Source organism: Amia ocellicauda, chromosome 13, assembly GCF_036373705.1.
Source record: "Amia ocellicauda isolate fAmiCal2 chromosome 13, fAmiCal2.hap1, whole genome shotgun sequence".
Classification (NCBI taxonomy): Eukaryota; Metazoa; Chordata; class Actinopteri; order Amiiformes; family Amiidae; genus Amia; species Amia ocellicauda.
In genome coordinates this window covers 35,078,753-35,096,855 of record NC_089862.1, presented here as the reverse complement: position 1 = coordinate 35,096,855, position 18,103 = coordinate 35,078,753, and the positions used below count along the sequence as shown (strand labels likewise).

General features: G+C 40.5%; 1 protein-coding gene across 1 annotated transcript in view; it reads right to left on the bottom strand.

The window, feature by feature from the left end:
- LOC136766875 (neuromedin-K receptor-like) overlaps positions 1 to 10,520 on the bottom strand; it is a 37,998-nt gene extending 27,478 nt beyond the window's left edge. The window contains exon 1 of the mRNA XM_066720732.1: positions 9,975 to 10,520. Coding sequence (XP_066576829.1) covers positions 9,975 to 10,345 — 371 coding nt within the window. The 5' untranslated portion in view covers positions 10,346 to 10,520. The remainder of the gene's footprint in view (positions 1 to 9,974) is intronic.
- Between the last annotated feature and the right edge of the window lie 7,583 nt (positions 10,521 to 18,103).

Sequence of the window (18,103 nt, the reverse complement as noted above, 5' to 3'; positions counted from 1 at the left end):
TGCTGAGCACCCCCTCACAACAAATGAAAGGAAAGCTGTGATGTCTCATAATAATCGGTCCAAGTTTCCTTTGAGAAGACTGAAAGAACAAAACTTCAAGGTGTCTGTCCCTGTATTGAATAGAGGAAGCCCTGCGGATGGATGTGGTAAACAGAGGCACTAACTACCATCTCTCTAATGGGAAGCTTGCTTTTTACAGAAAGCTAGCATGTCTTCCTGCAGATTGTTACTAATCCAGTTTGGGATGTAGGTAATGGACGACATGGATTATTTACACCGGTAGCCTTCTAGGGAAGTTCTCACCTCTGTGGTAGAGTCACTGCTCAGTTCAGAGGTGTGTTTAGCTGCATGATGGATCTTTTCTGATCCCCCCATTCACTGTGTGCCCAAGGGACATATTCGATAAGATCTGCCAAGCTGAATTCATTATTTATAGTACGTTCTCTGTCAGGTTAATATTCATGCACGGTCCATTCTGTAACCTGCAGTGTCAGGAGTCTTGTGTTGAGAACAGCCTCAATTCGTCTTGAGACCACATGAAACATATCATTAAGTGCATAACACCCTCGCTTGCCACGCTGCACTGCTGTACTTTATTTTCCGGACGCCTCCATTTTGAAAGGGTTTATTCAATAGTTGTTTTCTAAATCAATGCTTCATGTCCAGTGTTTTAATATTATCTTTTTAAATTTAAAAATCAAGTGCTTTGTTGCTGTCACTTCCTTTTGTTTTTTACCTTTAGCACCGGTCTTCATTGAACTTAATCAGATTATTACAATGGGCAGCATTGATCCAAATGACAGGATGATTAATATACACTTCAATGCTTGTTAGCTGGGAGAACTGGCAAAATGTCAGTTTAATAGATCTGTCCTGTCAGTTCTACAAAATATATGGATTAAATAGAACACAATATGTTTCAGGGACCATTTTTATCTATTAAGAAAGAATTTCAGATTCCTGCAGTGCAGTTTTGTGCCTTCCTCTTGATAAGGCAAGGTATCTCTGCAATTTGCTCTAGACACAGACAAGGCCTAGTTCGTTATTGAAGATGAAGGTCGTGAAGACGCATTGCCCCTTGTGTTTTTTTGACAGTTTTTCAAAGACACTCTAATTGAAAATTCCCAAGAGACATTTCAAACTTCACAGAGCACTAATAGGTCAGCATTAGCAAAGTTTCACTGGAAAGCCAACTAAACTAATATAGAATATGGCAAATTAATAAAACTATGTCATATACATTTAATATATACACCGATCAGCCATAACATTATGACCACTGACAGGTGACGTGAATAACACTGATAATCTCGTTATCATGGCACCTGTCAGTGGGTGGGATATATTAGGCAGCAAGTGAACATTTTGTCCTCAATGCTGATGTGTTAGAAGCAGGAAAAATGGGCAGCGTAAGGATCTGAGTGACTTTGACAAGGACCAAATTGTGATGGCTAGACGACTGGGTCACAGCATCTCCAAAACTGCAGCTCTTGTGGGGTGTTCCCGGTCTGCAGTGGTCAGTACCTATCAAAAGTGGTCCAAGGAAGGAAAAGCGGTGAACCGGCAACAGGGTCATGGGCGGCCATGGCTCACTGATGCACGTGGGGAGTGAAGGCTGGCCCGTGTGGTCCGATCCAACAGTCAGGGTGCCCATGCTGACCCCTGTCCACTGCCGAAAGCACCTACAATGGGCACGTGAGCATCAGAACTGGACCACGGAGCAATGGAAGAAGGTGGCCTGGTCTGATGAATCATGAGTTCAAGGTGTTGACTTGGTCTCCAAATTCCCCAGATCTCAATCCAATCGAGCATCTGTGGGATGTGCTGGACAAACAAGTCCGATCCATGGAGGCCCCACCTCGCAACTTACAGGACTTAAAGGATCTGCTGCTAACGTCTTGGTGCCAGTTTCCACAGCACACCTTCAGAGGTCTAGTGGAGTCCATGCCTCGACGGGTCAGGGCTGTTTTGGTGGCAAAAGGGGGACCTACACAATATTAGGCAGGTGGTCATAATGTTATGGCTGATCGGTGTGTATATATATATATATATATATATATATATATATATATATATATATATATGTGTGTATATATATTTAAAGTTATTCTTTAAGGAAAATTGTATATGATATGATATGCTAATGCTATAAAAAGCTGTTGGATCTCCAAACGAAACTCACTACTTATCCTGCTGTTCAATTTTGTCTTTAAATCATATTCTAAAATCACGGGAGTGAATTAATTAAATGGACGAGATAAATAGTCCAGCTGCTTTTACACTCAGTGCAGTGAAATAGATGCTTTTTTTCAACTTGGATTTTAATTTAACTGACTCGGTGGACTGCAAGATGCATTTGGAATGAATCAATGAAAACATAGGTATTTTGTCTCCTGCCAAACGTGTCTGTTATTTGAACTGCTACAGGCTTTCTATTGCCAAATGAAAATGACTAAAAATGTCTGATGCTCAATAGTAAAGGAATAATTCACACAAAATGCCTTTCAGACCAGTCTTTCAACAGACTAATGCTTTATTATTATTTTACTTATAATTCTGGCTGTTTACATTATTTATACTGTACATTGCTATACATTGTATTGTATTGTACTGTATTTCAAGAACTAGTTTTAGTTTTTACTAACAATCTGTTTAGAGAATTAGTCTGAATCAAACTTTATCTATGATGAATTATTTTTTGAGGTTTTATGGTATTGGTACATATATTCAGAGGCCAGACAGACATACAATTAAAATACATTGTAATTAAAAAATGAAAATGCTAATACTTAAAAATCATACAATCACAAATAGATAACATTGTGACACCTACTAAAGAGTTTCAGATTTTAATAAAATGATTAGTCTGAAACAAAAAGCAGGATTCTGCCAACAGTTCCACCTACTGGATAATCTGTCAAATGTTGTGGCCGTCCATAGAGCTTAATGAACTGTCCTGTCTCTGACAATGTGTTATTTATTGCTTTATTTATTGTAAAAAAAAAACACTCTGCCAGGCTCTGGAACCTTCATTAATATTCGCTAGAAATTCAATTTAAATTCTGATGGGATTGAAAACACAATTTTAATTTAATACATATAAAATCAACAGGCAGAAATTATTGTGTTTATATAATACATATATTTTATTTAATATTTGCATTTAATTATTCATGCTGATTAAACCATGCTTAAAAAATCAATTACATTGAATTATAAACTTTTTACACTGTTTCAGTAGGCAAACTACAACAAACAGTAAACATTTGTTGTATATACACTGAGTGCACAAAACATTAGGATCACCTTCCTAATATAGAGCTGCACCCCCTTTTGCCCTCAGAACAACCTCAATTCGTCTGGGCACAGAGTCGAGGGGTCGAAAGTGTTCCTCAGAGATGCCGCCCCACGCTGACTAACAGTTGTGTCAAGTTGGCTTGTGGTGGATCCCTACTCCGAATAGCTCATCCCATCTCATCCCACAGATGCTCAATTGGATTGAGATCTGGTGACTGGGCAGGCCACTGCAATAAGCTGAATTCACTGCCATGCTTGTGGAACCATTCCTGGACAATCCTAGCCTTGTGGCATGGGTATTATCCTGCTGAAAACATCCATTAGCAGATGGATAGCAGGAACTGGGATGCATCAGACCAGGCAGTATTTTTCCAGTCCTCCAGTGTCTAGTGTTTTCATTCCTTATCCCACTGCAACTGCAGTTTCTTGTGTTTTTGTGAAAGAAGTGGAATTAGGTAAGGTTGCCGGAAGCCCCTTTCGTGTCAAGGTACGGCGAGTTGTGAATTATTTTATGGGTCTTTTGGTATTGTACTGGACTGTCTGTTGCTCTGCACAATTCATGTCAGCCTCCTTTGGTCTTTCATCAATGAGCCATTTTCAACCACTGCCCTGCCGTTGGCTGGATGTCTTTTGGGTGGTGGACCATCCTTCATACATGGGAAACTGTTGAGCATGATAAACCCAGCAGCATTGCAGTTTTTGACACACTCAAATCGGCACCTACTACCATACCCTGTTCAAAAGCACTTAAATCTTTTGTCTTGCCCATTTACCCTCTGAATGGCACACATACACAATCCTTGTTTCAACTGTGTGAAGGCTTAAAAACTCTTATTTGATCTGTCTCCTCCACTTCATCTACACTGATTGAAGTGGATTGAACAGGTTACATCAACAAGGGATCACAGCCTTCACCTGGATTCACCTCATCAGTGTTTCATGGACAGAGCAAAACAGCAGGTGTTCCTAGTGGGCTGTACACTCAGTGTATAATATAAGGAAGAAGCATAAATCTAAAGTGAAAAATCCTGCTTACATCAGGCACTAAAGACTGCATTTGTATTGTATCCCTGCTGGGCTCCCTTGTTTTATGGTTTTGACTTGCAAGTGCTAAAACTATGTGTGCGCTCCAACTAACAACTTTAAATACATTCATATTTCAAATTAGTCACAAGAGCGCTGGAACAATGCCAGCTCAGCACTGACTTACAAAAAGCATGCTTCATACTTGCCAAACTTGCCTGCTTAATATCAAAATTAAATTTGATGACGTTTCCCTAAAGAAGGGTTTACTCTGAAGAGGTTTCAATGACATTTTCAGAAGATACCAAACATAAATTTCAAGAATCTCTCAGGACAATAGCCAAGCAGGGGGGATGGGGGGGTGAGTGTGTGTGCTGGAAATGAAACAGAGAGAGAGAGAGAGAGAGAGAGAGAGAGAGAGGCTGGGGGGGAGCTGAAGGAGGTATAATGCATATTACTGACCTATGTAAATAAGCTGAGATAAGGTTATTTCAGCAAAATCCCTGTCAGATCGTGCAGTGCATAAGAGCCAGTAGTTACTGCCAGAGAATATAAAATACATCAACTAAACAGAGCTAAGGTGAAGTATTGTGACTTTCTTCCAGACAAACTTCAGGACATTTTCTAGTAAGCATATAGAGACAGTTGGCAGGTATGCTAATATGCTAACAAAACAAAAGAGTCTTGTTTTGAATTCTCTTCCACTCCTGAGATCTCCAGGTCCGCCTGGAGATTCAGTCATTTTCGTCAATGCCGGCCAGATCAATGCATGGAATGTGGGTCTCAGTTTACATTGTTTCACTTGTCGGTTTGGTAAACATAGGAACAGTGTCGTTTCCAGACAATATGACACAGGGTGGCCAGGGGGGTCCAGTACTTATTTTTGGGGTGGCACAGCATTTGGAGTGAGGGGTGGGGCATGATGATGAAGTATCTATGATGATGAGTGAATCTACACTCCAGCTTAATCAGCTGATTGAAGCGAGTCTGGGGTGTCATCATTTTATTTATTGTTTTACCCTAATGGGTGTACCTATACTTTCTAAATATGTCCTGAAAGTTTCACATCCGCTGCTTATAAGATGGTAAAACAAATAATTTGTTGCTAGACCGTTTAAAAAATTTAAAAAATTGGATTCCTCACATCAGGACATTCACTAGTGTAAACGGTCGATCAATGGCAGATGACAGTGAAAGCGATGCTACTGGTTCGGATGTTCTGTGTGAAAGTGTTGATGTGTTCTTTCTAGTTCTCTACCGTCCTCCCGGTCCACTCACCTCCTTCCTGGTTGAACTCGACTTCCTTCTCTCCTCCCTCCCCTCACTGTCTTCACCTACCATCCTGCTGGGAGACTTCAACATCCACCTCTCCAACCCCTCCCACTCTGCCGGATTTCTTCCCCTCCTCCACTCTTTTTACTTCTCTATCTTCCCGTCTCCCCCCACTCACAGGGCAGGCCGCCAGCTAGACTTCATCTTCTTTAGAGGCTGCTCCCATTCAACACTCTCCGTGACACCCCTGGACATCACAGACCACCACTTCATCTCCTTCTCCCTTTCTCTCCCCTCCCTCCCCACCCCATCCTCTGTCACCCTCCGCTCTGTCTCCCCCTCCAACCTTGCCTCCACTGCTCTCACTCTCTTACCTCCAATTGATTGATTGATTGTCTGTTAACTGTGCAACCTCCTCTTTGTTCTCCTTCCTCCCCTCCTCAGCCTTGGATCTCTTCCATTCTCCGCTCAACCCGATCCAGTCTGCGCGCCGCTGAACAGAAATGGAAGAGGTCCAAACTCCCAGCTGCCCTCGAACTCTACCGCTCTCTACTGTCCACATTATCCTCCTCACTCACCTCAGCCAAGCAGTCTTACTTCCAATCACTCTTTGAATCCTCTGTCAACAACCCCCGCAAACTCTACTCCTTCTCCTCCCTCTTTAATATCCCTCCCCCTCCTCTTCCCTCGTCTCTCACTGCAGATGATTTTTCCTCCTTCTTCTCCTCCAAGATCACAGACATCCACAAGCTCTTCAACAGCCCCCCCTCCTCTCCAATCCTGCCCAAGTTTCCCACCGACCAAGCTTCCTTTTCTTCATTCTCACCTCTTTTGGACTCTGAACTTTCCTCTCTCCTCTCTCCTCCTAGTGTGCCCTGGACCCTCTCCCCACTAGCCTCCTCCAAGCGACCACTGATCTACTCCCCTTCATCTCCTCCTTCCTCAACTCCTCACTCTTCTCTGGCTGTTTCCCCTCTGCATTTTAACAAGCTGCTGTCATCCCACTCCTCAAGAAACCAACCCTTGACTCCATCTCTACTCAGAACTACCGCCCTGTCTCCCTACTCCCCTTCCTCTCAAAGACCCTTAAGCGTGCAGTCCACCATCAGCTCTCTGCATTTCTTTCCCATCACTCAATCCTGGATCCTCTGCAATCCGGCTTCCGCACAGCTCACTCCACTGAGACGGCTCTCCTGGCAGTCACTGACTCCCTCAGCTGTGCTCGGGCGCCTCCCTCTCCTCAGTCCTCATCCTCCTTGATCTCTCCACAGCATTTGACACTGTCAATCACTCCATCCTCCTCTGCTGCCTCGCTGACCTTGGACTCTCTGGGACTGCTCTCACCTGGTTCTCCTCCTACTTCAGCGACTGGTCATACCAAGTGACATGGAGAGGCTCCTCATCCACCCCCCACCCTCTCCTCACAGGGGTTCCCCAAGCCTCCGTCCTGGGCCCGACCCTGTTCTCTCTCTACACTCGCTCCCTGGGCCACCTCATCACATCCCATGGTTTCTCCTACCACTTCCTACGCAGATGATGCCCAGATCTTCCTGTCTTTTCCCTCTTCCGACCCTCTCATCCCCTCTCCCATCTCTTCCTGCTTGTCTGCTATCTCCACCTGGATGCACTCGCACCACCTCAATCTCAACCTCTCCAAATCTGATCTCCTCTTTTCTTCCCCCCTCTTCCTCACCTTCTGCTGATCTCTCCATCTCAATCCCCTTGGAATCCACGACACTCTCTCTCTCTTCTTCCGCAAAAAATCTAGGAGTCACCCTCGATCCTGCGCTCTCCTACACCCAGCACATCACCACACTGACAAGCACCTGCAGATTCTTCCTGAGAAACATACGCCGAATCTGTCCCTTCCTCACCGACTACTCGACTCAGCTGCTCGTCCAGTCCCTGGTCCTCTCCCGCCTGGATACTGCAACTCCCTCCTGGCCGGCCTGCCTGCATCCACTACCCGCCGCTCCAGCTCATCCAGAACTCTGCGGCTCGTCTGGTGTCTCTCTGCCCCGATTCACACGCTACTCCACTGCTCTGCTCCCTCCACTGGCTCCCGATAGCGGCACGCATTCAGTTCAAGACACTGACCCTCACCTACCGCTGTCTCGACCACACTGCACCAAGCTACCTTCAGTCACTCGTCTCTCCATACATCCCCTTCAGACCACTGCGCTCCTCCAGCGCCAGAAGACTAACTCTGCCTCCTCTCCACTCTCCTTCCTCCAGAGCCGCTCCTTCTGATCCCTGGCCCCTAAGTGGTGGAACGACCTTCCCACTGAAGTCAAAACAGCAGAGTCCTTGACCTCCTTCCGGCGCTTACTCAAGACACATCTTTTCAGACAGTACTTGCAATTTAGTCATTTAATCTCCTGTAAGATTGCACTTTACAACGTTGTGTGTACTACTTGCCTTGCTTTACTAGAACTCGTATTGTTATTTTGATTTCCCCTATGCTCCCTTTCCCTCGGGCCTTGACTGTGACTTAACATCTGCACTCATCAGCTTTTACAATCCAGGATGTAAGACCCCATATATTGTTTACTGTATGTCTCCTATACACTTGTGTAAATTGTGAATTAGTAAAATGTATTATGCCTTGAACTGCATTGTATTATTGCACTTTGTATTGCACTTATATTTTGTAAGTAGCCCTGGACCAGGGCGTCTGCTAATAAATAAATAAAGACATACATACATACATACATACATACATACATACATACATACATACATACACACAATATGCGGTGGGGCGCTGTTGTAATGCCAAGACACTTTGAGACAGACTCCTTAACTGAGGGAAATTAATAATAATGGATACAATATATTACTTTGCAGGTATTTCAATATTATTAATCACAATCATATTTCCTTTGTTCATATGCAAACACCAATACCTTAAATTAATGTACTTTTTGTTTGTAAATACTATATTAAATTGCCATAACGTGCAATTAATCTCCCAGTCAGCAATATTGCTTAGCGGTTCAGAGGCGGCCTGTTGAACTGATCAGAATGACTTTTCATTCAGCAACAGGATTAATTTTAGCAAAGGTGTAGAGATAATTAACACTTTTATTTATTTCAATTTAGCAGCTAATTTTTGGATGCTGCAGGGACATCTAGGGTATAGCAGTTGAATTACAACAGAAAAAATGGCGTAGGGCCCTACGCTTGAGCAATTAAAAGGTGTGCACATATTTCTAAATTGGTTTATATTTTTATTAAATGTAAGGATCAAATCAACCTATATTTAAACATTTATGTAGAAATGAAAAATGTTAGCACTTGTATTACAAGATATTAATCATTTTTACTTCAATACTTCTCGTAAAAAATAAATCAATTGTTGTCTACGTTACAGTATCACTTTCATCAAACACACTATCTGTGCCTTTAATGTAAGTCGTATAGAAAAGGTATTGTAAATCGATATTTCATATTTACAGGCAAGTATGTGTACATTACTAAGATCGATTTAATCAGTGCCAGATGTTTTATGCCAAGTTAAAAACTATAAGTCCTGTAAAATGACACACACACGCACAGAAATAAGCCTGGTTGCACATGTGATGAACAGCAGAACTCAGATGCATCAGGTATGCATGTGTGATTCCTGTAAAATGTGTAAATCAATTCAGAATTGGTGCCCATTTTTGTAAAGTGTGAACGTTATAATAATCAAGTAGAGTGTGAAAACTTACAGCAAGATATATAGCTGAAAATGTTCACAATGTGAATATTATAATGTTCACACTTTACAAAAATGGGCACCAATTCTCAACTGATTTACACATCTGTACAGGAATCACACATGCATACCTGAAGCTTCTGAGTTCTGCTGGTGCAACAAGGCTAGGGTCGGGTCAGGGTGGACAGGGTCACTAGGTTTTGATTAGGGCTTAGTATGCATGTGAACAGTATCAGTGGAAGTGAATTATATTATTATTCATATTATTCCTGTGGGTTTCATCCATTCATTAATTAAGAATTGGTGCCCGTTAATGTAAAGTGTTACCATAATAATATTATTGGGTAATTAAATTAGTTAAATACTGTTTCTTGCGGGCTACTTACTATACTTTAATGAACCCCGATTCAGCCTAGAGTAAATGAGAAAAATGTGTAAAATGTTAGTCAATGTTTGTCAATATTTAATGTACAAGCTCTGACAATATTTACTCGGATTTAATCAGAATTTGTATTTTTTAAATGTAGGAACCTGCTCATATTGAATGTGAGTCAATAAAGTCACATTGCACATTATTTTCTCGCATCAGTCTTCAACTTAACCGTGCAAAGAGCATCTGATAACGGTCTGGAAACCTTACTGGAAACAAAAAGACAAGAAATAAAACAAATTGCTTCCTTACCGGTCGACAGCGATTGCGGTCATGGAGTAGATGCTGGCAAACACCGCGGTGATGGGGAAGAAGTTGTGAAACTTGCAGTAGGCTTGTCCAAAGTACCACTCGTTGTGGGCGCTATAAATGAAGTTAATGAGGGTGTTGAAGGCGGCCATGGACGCGTCGGAGAAAGCCAGGTTGACCAAGAAGTAGTTCGTGACTGTCCTCATTCTCTTGTGGGCCAGTATGATCCAAATAACGACCGAGTTGCCGAAAACTGCGATGGCGACCACCGAGCCATAGGCGATGGACCAGAGCGCGATTTGCCAAGAGGGCTGGATGAACTGGTTGGTAAAGTTCCCCGTCGTATTAAAGGAGCCATTGACTGATGCTGCCATTATAAAACATGCATATATATCTTTTTAACTTTTAACTTCGATGGCAGCAGAGAGGAGAGGGTTCACTGCTGTCTGAAGTGGAGAGCAGGAGTGGAGATACGGGAGCTGCTGCGCCACTGTATCCACTGGCGCCTACTGGAGAAGTCAGCAGTGTCTTGGCTGATCCCTGGGAAGGTGCAACATTGTGGCACAGACTTCTGAATTGCAATTTCTAAAGGGTGAGTTAGACTCATCCCTCCAGCAAACGTCACGCAATGCAAATAACAGAGAGAGAGAGAGAGAGAGAGAGAGAGAGAGAGAGAGAGAGAGAGAGAGCGCACGGGTTGCAGCAAGAGACAGCTTTTAGTTGGAAATGCAAATGCAAGTTATTGTGGGTCATTCCTGTGTGTTCTTGATTATCTGGTGGGAAGAAATGCATTTTGCTCGTTTTAATTTGTTAATTTCGTGAGTATATACGTTTTCTCAAATAATGTCCTTTATTTGTTGAAAGGCTTCAAGATCCTGAACGGTTCTTTCGTGCAGATTGTGTTGCTTTTTTGTGAAAAGTGTGATTCAAATGCATGCCTATGTGTTTACTGCTAAAGTTAGGTTCATAGAAAGATGTTAATCGATTTAGTGCTGGGCAAATACATGAATAACCCCTGATGCTAAACCAGTGAGGCCATGGCCGTGGCTGAGCTCTGCTGTGTTGAACACCTACTGCCGACGCGCAACTGCGCACAGATCAGAGCCCACATTTAAACACTATCCCCAGTCTGAAAGCTTATATTTATAGAGAAGACATTTACAAATAAAACATATATATATATATATATATATATATATATATATATATATATATATATATATATATAAAACTAATAATGAACTTTGCGCGGAGTTTCATTTAATTAACAACCATTTACATTATCAATTTCACTCGTATTTGAATCAATGAATGATCAAAGTATGCAATACAGCCCGGACAGTGCAGCAACTCGTTAAATATCGCAGCAGTCAGTAGTGTCTGGACAAGAATTACACGGGGCTTGCAGCATATCTTGAAAGCATAGCAGAGATAGATTAAACCTCTTATAAAAAAACATAACATAACAGTGACACCCTGCTGCTGGGCAGTATAATAGTTTTACACAGTGGCTGCTAGCTTCTCTCCCAGAGAAAGGTTCCCTTCGGTGTATAAATGGTGCCAGTGGATGGGCTTCTGAGCTCATACAGCTGTAATCCTTAGGTAGCAGAATGAAGAAATGATAGCTATTTGTCTCCATCTTTAACATTACATTTACTAATGCAGCCCATTGTGCACAACCAGACATGAATAACGAAATGAATGCCCTTTCCCCAGCAGTCTTATTGCATTTGTGCCACTACAGGTATCTACTCTGAGACCACTATTATAATTTATTTATTTATTTATAAGCAGATGGCTTTACCCAGGGTGACTTACAGTTTTCACAAGAACATTTACAAAGGTTTACAACATGCAGTAAAATTCTATCAGTACAAAATACAATACACAACAAGCATACATCCTAGTATTAATGAGCTATCAAATGCAAACAAATTACACTTGTGTGCTCTGAGGTTGGTCATTAGTGTGGCCTACATTCAGATTTGCATATTACAGGTTGTGGTTTAGGTGCATGAAGACCAAAATAATTGATTAAACACTAAAAAATAAAAATCATAATGGTCTCCCTGCGCTCACCTGTGATGGCACAAGTGTAATAAGACCTACATACATTTGTTTCATTGTAATGATTTCTGGTTGTGCAAAATACACGTTACAAAACAAACATTGAAATGAAAGTCTTTTCCATGACTATAAAACAATCACATGCAAATATATTTCCCTATTACAAATACACGTACAATAAAAATAATGTGAGGATACACTTTGTTTTCATACTTTTGGGTTGTTACAGTTTTCCTCCTTCTTTATCATACTGAGGGTAAACTCATTTTCTGAGGTACATAAATAGAATGCATGGGTTGCAACAAACAGATTTGAAGTCATGGTGCATTAAACTGAAGATTTACAAACAGAGCATACCTTTGTGATGTGAGTATGGTGAACAATACAAATTGCAGAACTGTTCAATACGTTTGTCAATAAGTTGTTCCACATCCTTCATGAGCTTCTCACGATTAATTCAAATGAACATAGGCTTATTTTCTCTACTGAGCTGTCTGCAGATCCATGCACTATTCAAAGAGGACGTCAACTGTAATTAGCTACTTTTAATAACAAATGACATAATTCCAGGGTATTTTGTGTATAATTCATTTTTAATTTTGGCACTTTATCATGCCTCACATTTACATCTGTTGCAGAGTTGTTTATAGCTAGACATATTTTTCTTGTCTGAATTAATGTATAGTCTGTTTCAGTGGTGCAAGTGTGCCAAGATGTGGTCAATATGGATTCTTGAAGCAAAGGACAGATTGTACATGATTGTATTGTGTGTAGCTTTCCGAAAGCCTGATGTGTGTGAATTGTAAGCCACATCAAAGGCTATCCTGGCCGCAGTGAGGTGAAATCTGGTGTTTTCATGTCGGCAACATTGAGGCTTTCATCTCATCCCTCTGAACACATTTTACTGTGAGTATCCCCTTATCACTTTTACTGCAAAAAGACAACCTGCTGAACCTAACCAATTCTGCCCAACAGTCAATTTGATTCCCTTGAGGCCTAATGCTGTGAACAACATTTTCATTTTGAGTGAAACACATCATTTTCAGCACCTAGGGGGAAAAAGAATACCTCCAGAGAACATAATCAATGAACATGGCGAAGGTGTGCTATCTGAGACTTGAAAGTACTGAGCTGGCTTAAGCTTCATTCTCAGTGGCATAATGGCTTCACAGGAGAGCAGCGAAACACATTTTCTGTTTTCTAAATGGCCTAGATGTTGTTGATTCACGGAGTAATGTCCAATGTCATCAGCTGTTCCCAACTGGGGTTTAGTTTTTGTTGTTTTTCCTTGACTTCTTCATATCAGAGTGTATCATGGGGCTTCTTCCTCTACTGTTATGAATGCGTGTGGTGGTCGCTGTCTTCAGGTTGACATCTGCTTTGGGAATTTCAACAGGGCCTCCTGGCCAGAACAAACATGGATTTCACATTTCCATCTTAGTCATTGAAATGCATTTTGTGATTACTTTATGAATGGAAAAGTAACGTTTCCACTGGTAAGATAGATAGCAAAAACAATCAGTGGATCACAGATAAAACCTTTGATCTCTAAAGTGATGATTTCAGAAGAACATTGAGACATTTCTGTCAAGCTTGATACCAGAGACTCATATTTTCAAGCCCTCATTTGTTTCTCCAAAGAATACATCTATAAAAATCAGTCACTTTTAAGAAGCATTTAATCATAAAAACAAATAAAGCAATTACATTTTCTTTCATTCTTCTTTTTATTTGATTTTATACACACACAGAAAAGAAAAACATTTCCAATTACTCACTGTACAACTCAACTACTGGATGCACTGCTTTTATCTTTGCAGGTTACAACACTTGAATAGAAAATAAATTCTGAGCCATGGGTGACAACCCTGCAGCCAATCAGGCCTTAGAAGCTTCTCAAGTCATCTCTCAGACTAGTGTTGATTGCCTTCGACTCTGCTTCTTAGAAGTGAACACCTGCTGCCGTGATATTAACCCTTCACGGTCATAGAATCGGATCCAGCGAGACAAGATTCGAGATTGCACAAACACGATCTGTATACCAATGCCCCATACACAAGAATCTTTTTACAGGCTTGATGCCGAAGTGTCCTTGTTCGTGTCTTGTATTCTACCAACCTAAAGGAACCTTTAATGCATTTTTATTTCATTATAAAGTTATCATTGAAATAAATGAGTGTTCAGAAGTGTCAAACAGTCACAGATGTAGAGGAAATGAACCGTAATGCTAAGACCTGGCAGAGCAGGCAGCTATGAAGTTAAACTTCAAGTACCATTGTTTTGTTTTCTTATTCGCATCAAACCAACAGAATTACATTTTCCCCTAGAGACCTGTTCTTACCATCTTATGGCATTATTCATCTCAGTGGAATATACCTGACTCAAGTATCTGTGGCTTGAAAAATAATAAAGGATGATTATACATAGTTAAGAGGGTGTAGTAACACAGTATATAACTCTGAAATGTACATTAGTTTTCAGTTTTTGGTAACCTAAACTTTTTTTAACCTCTGGCAGTTTACCGCTTACCTTTGCACCATTTCAGGTTATTCACTGGACTTGAACTGCTTACATTTCAATACAAACTGGTTAAATGGGGGTGTGCTAAAAGTGTAGTGTACAGTGACTATACAAAATCTACACCCCCGTTCACCCTCTGTTGCATTATAGCCTGGAATTAGATACAATAAATAGTTTTTGTTTTCATGTATCTACACATCCTACCCTACAACTTCCAAGTGAAAAAAACTTTCTAGGAATCTGTAGAAAATGTATTAACAATTAGATCTGGTTGGATAACTGTCCACCCCCATTGTTAAGCAATCCTAAATTAGCTCAGGTGTAAACATCTGCCTTCAAAATCACACACCGAGTCAAGTGGCCTCCACCTGTGTTAAATTGTAGTGATTCACATGATTTCAGGGTCAATTTAGCAGTTCCTGTAGGTTCCCTCTGCTAGACAATTAATGTCAAAGCAAAGATTCAACCATGGGCACCAAGGAGCTTTCAAAAGAACACCAGGACAAAGTCCCAGAGCACTCCACAAATCTGGTCTGTATGGTACTCAAGAAATCCCACCTTCAATTTGAATTATCAAAAAATAAAACACTCAGGAGATTCTGTAGCCATGTGTCAAAAAGTATTGTTGTCTGACAAAACTAAAATGCAACTTTATGGCCTAAATGGAAAAGTTAATTATGTTTAGCACAAACATAACACAGCACATCACCCAAAGATCACCATCCCTACTGTGAAGCATGGTGGTGACAGATGATTTTTCTCATGGGCAGGGTCAGGAGCTGGGGTATAGGAGAAAGGAAATTAAAAGTATAGAAAAGTCCTTGAGGAAAACCTGCTGCCCTCTGCAAGAGATCTGAAACTGAAACAAAAGTTCACCTTTCAGCCTGACAATGACCCAAAGCACACAGCCAGAACTACACTGATGCGGCTTAGGAAAAAAATGTATAATTGTCCTTGAGTGGCTGAGTCAGAGCTCCGACCTAAATCCAATGAGAAAGATCTGGAATAACTTGAAGATTGCTGTCCATCAACGCTCCCCAAGGAACTTGACAGAGTTTTAACAGTTTTGTAAAGATTAATGATAAAATGTTGCCAAATCTAGGTGTGCAAAGTTGGTAGAGACTGATCCCAACAGAGTCACAGCTGTAATTGCTTCTGATTTTTCAGATTTAAAAAAAAATATATATATATATTTCACAATAATAGTGTGGAGTCTGGCGTGTAGATAAGTGGAAAAAAGGCTAATTTAAATGCATGAAATTCTGAGGCACTGACACAACAAAATGTTAAAAAGTTCAAGGGTGTGTAGTGTAGACTTTCTATAGATACTGTTAAATAATTTGTTTCCACTTTAAAACTAAGGTACATATTCCCCCAATACCTATAGCAGGTGTGTTCTTGTCAAATATGAATTGTTGTAATAAACTAAAAGAAGACATTATAATACCTTTTGATCCTGTACCTGAAGAAGCTATAAGACAAATATAATGTTATATGTATATCAACCACATTTGTTTTTCTTGAAAACAATAAATAACAAAACAATTCTCCACTTCCTTCTTAGTACTACGATTACATAGTATTTTCTTTTGTTTGTTTTGTGGTTTGGCATTCTCTAATTTGATTGATTATTGATTAGATGAGAATGATCAGATCCTGCTGAAATGTCACTACTTGGCACGCAGTTTAAACCCACCCCCTGAACAACTCTCTCCCTATCCTATATAAACTATAGATAGATACATTACATTTGATATTTCTGTCATCTGTTTTCCCAGACTGAAAAAGCTGCTGCCCCAAAAGAGTTTTTTATTTAGATTTACTTTGTAATGATCAGACTGTATTTAAGGTAAGGTTTGCTTATTCATAAAGTGTTTGGATATCACTCTCTCTTCCACTTGGTGTTTCCTGTACATTGTTCACTTCTCAAACATCTCCTTGAGTCTCTCTTAGGGAAATTGGTTTTCATGTTCTTTTTTGTTTTTGTCTTCTATTGTTTCTTTCTTAATGACTCAAACTTCATACTGTGGGAGTATAAATGGATTCTTCACCAAAAAAGAAAGCTTGGAAGGAGACTTGATATTAGTATGCAGTGATACCTTAAGTTTTGTTGATTATTTAGTAGTCATGCTGCTGTTCAAACATTATTCTTCATCCGCTTTCTGTAATCTGGTGCTCATACATTGCAAATTGTTCGAGACGCAGTCTAATCTTTATGCACAAAACTGAAATGGGATGTTTCACTCGCCGGAAAAACAATCTGTCTTGTGCCATCTGATCAGTGCGCTGCAAGTGAAAGTGGTGTGTCGGGTTATTTAAAGCAATTATGCATGCCGTGGCACAATGCAGAAGGACTGCAATTTAAAATAATGTTTGTTTGCATGGTGCAGCCATTACTTTTTAAAAACAGGCCAAGGAGATATGGCAAAATTATTTTAAAAAATAGAGTCTCTAAAATCAAACCTAGGAATAACTATGTTTATGGAAATTATATAATTTATTTTTTAATGACTAAAAGTTAGAGCATACATCCGCCTAATATGATAAGTGGGGGAAATTCTGTTATCTCTCAATTTGTTCTTTCCATACTCAATTAGAATAGAGGTAGGGATATGTTTCAGACATGTACAGTACTTGCATCAACCAATAAAATATTTATCTTTACGGTTCCTGGGACTCCAGGTCAGTCGTGGCCTGGGGTGTCTGCCTGTGAGGAGTTCGCCGGTTCATGTGTTCGCATGGGTTTTTGCAAGGTGCTCTGCTTTCCCCTTACATCCCAAAGACAGCCTGCTTGGGTTGGTTGGCTCCTATAGATGTCCCTGTAGTCGTGTTAGTGTGTTTCCTTCCCCGTGATGGACTCCCGTCCTGTCCAGGGTGTACCGTACCTGCTGTGTTAGAATCACCATGACCCAGTGCTGGATGAAGCAGTTATTGATTGAGAAAATAAAACAATTGGTAAATATGATTGATTAATAATCAAATCTAGATATAATAACGTCATACTGAGAGTTCTAAAATGTGTTTTGTTTTGTTGTTATTTTAAATTCTACTGGGCAACTGAGAAATGTATTCTCAAAATACGTGCAAGGATTGGTGGTTAGGGATAAATATCCACAGACAGCTCTGGCTATGTTTCTATTATCATTCTAATGGTTTCAACAAAGGTGGGAGTTAAATTCTTCAGATTTTCTGGTCTGCACATATATTGTATCTTCATGAAACGACTGCCCCGAGTGCTTTTTCACATGATTTGTATTTAGATTTGCTAAAGTCTGGGATAGATGTAGAGTTAGGGTATCATGTTTAACTTTGATTTCTCATAAGGTGTGGGTTGCGTTTCTGCAGGGTTTCCTGAGTGATGGATGAGTTGTAAATATATGTGTGCCCATGACTGGAGTAAAGTTGCCATATTTTATGTTAACATTTTGCTGGAATTGGTGCCAGGTCTAGGGTTTGCTTTTCATATTGTGGGAGTTGTGCGTCTGCAGGGTTTGTGAAACAGAAGAATTCGTTTTTGTCTGTGGTTAATGCTTGAAACATTGAAT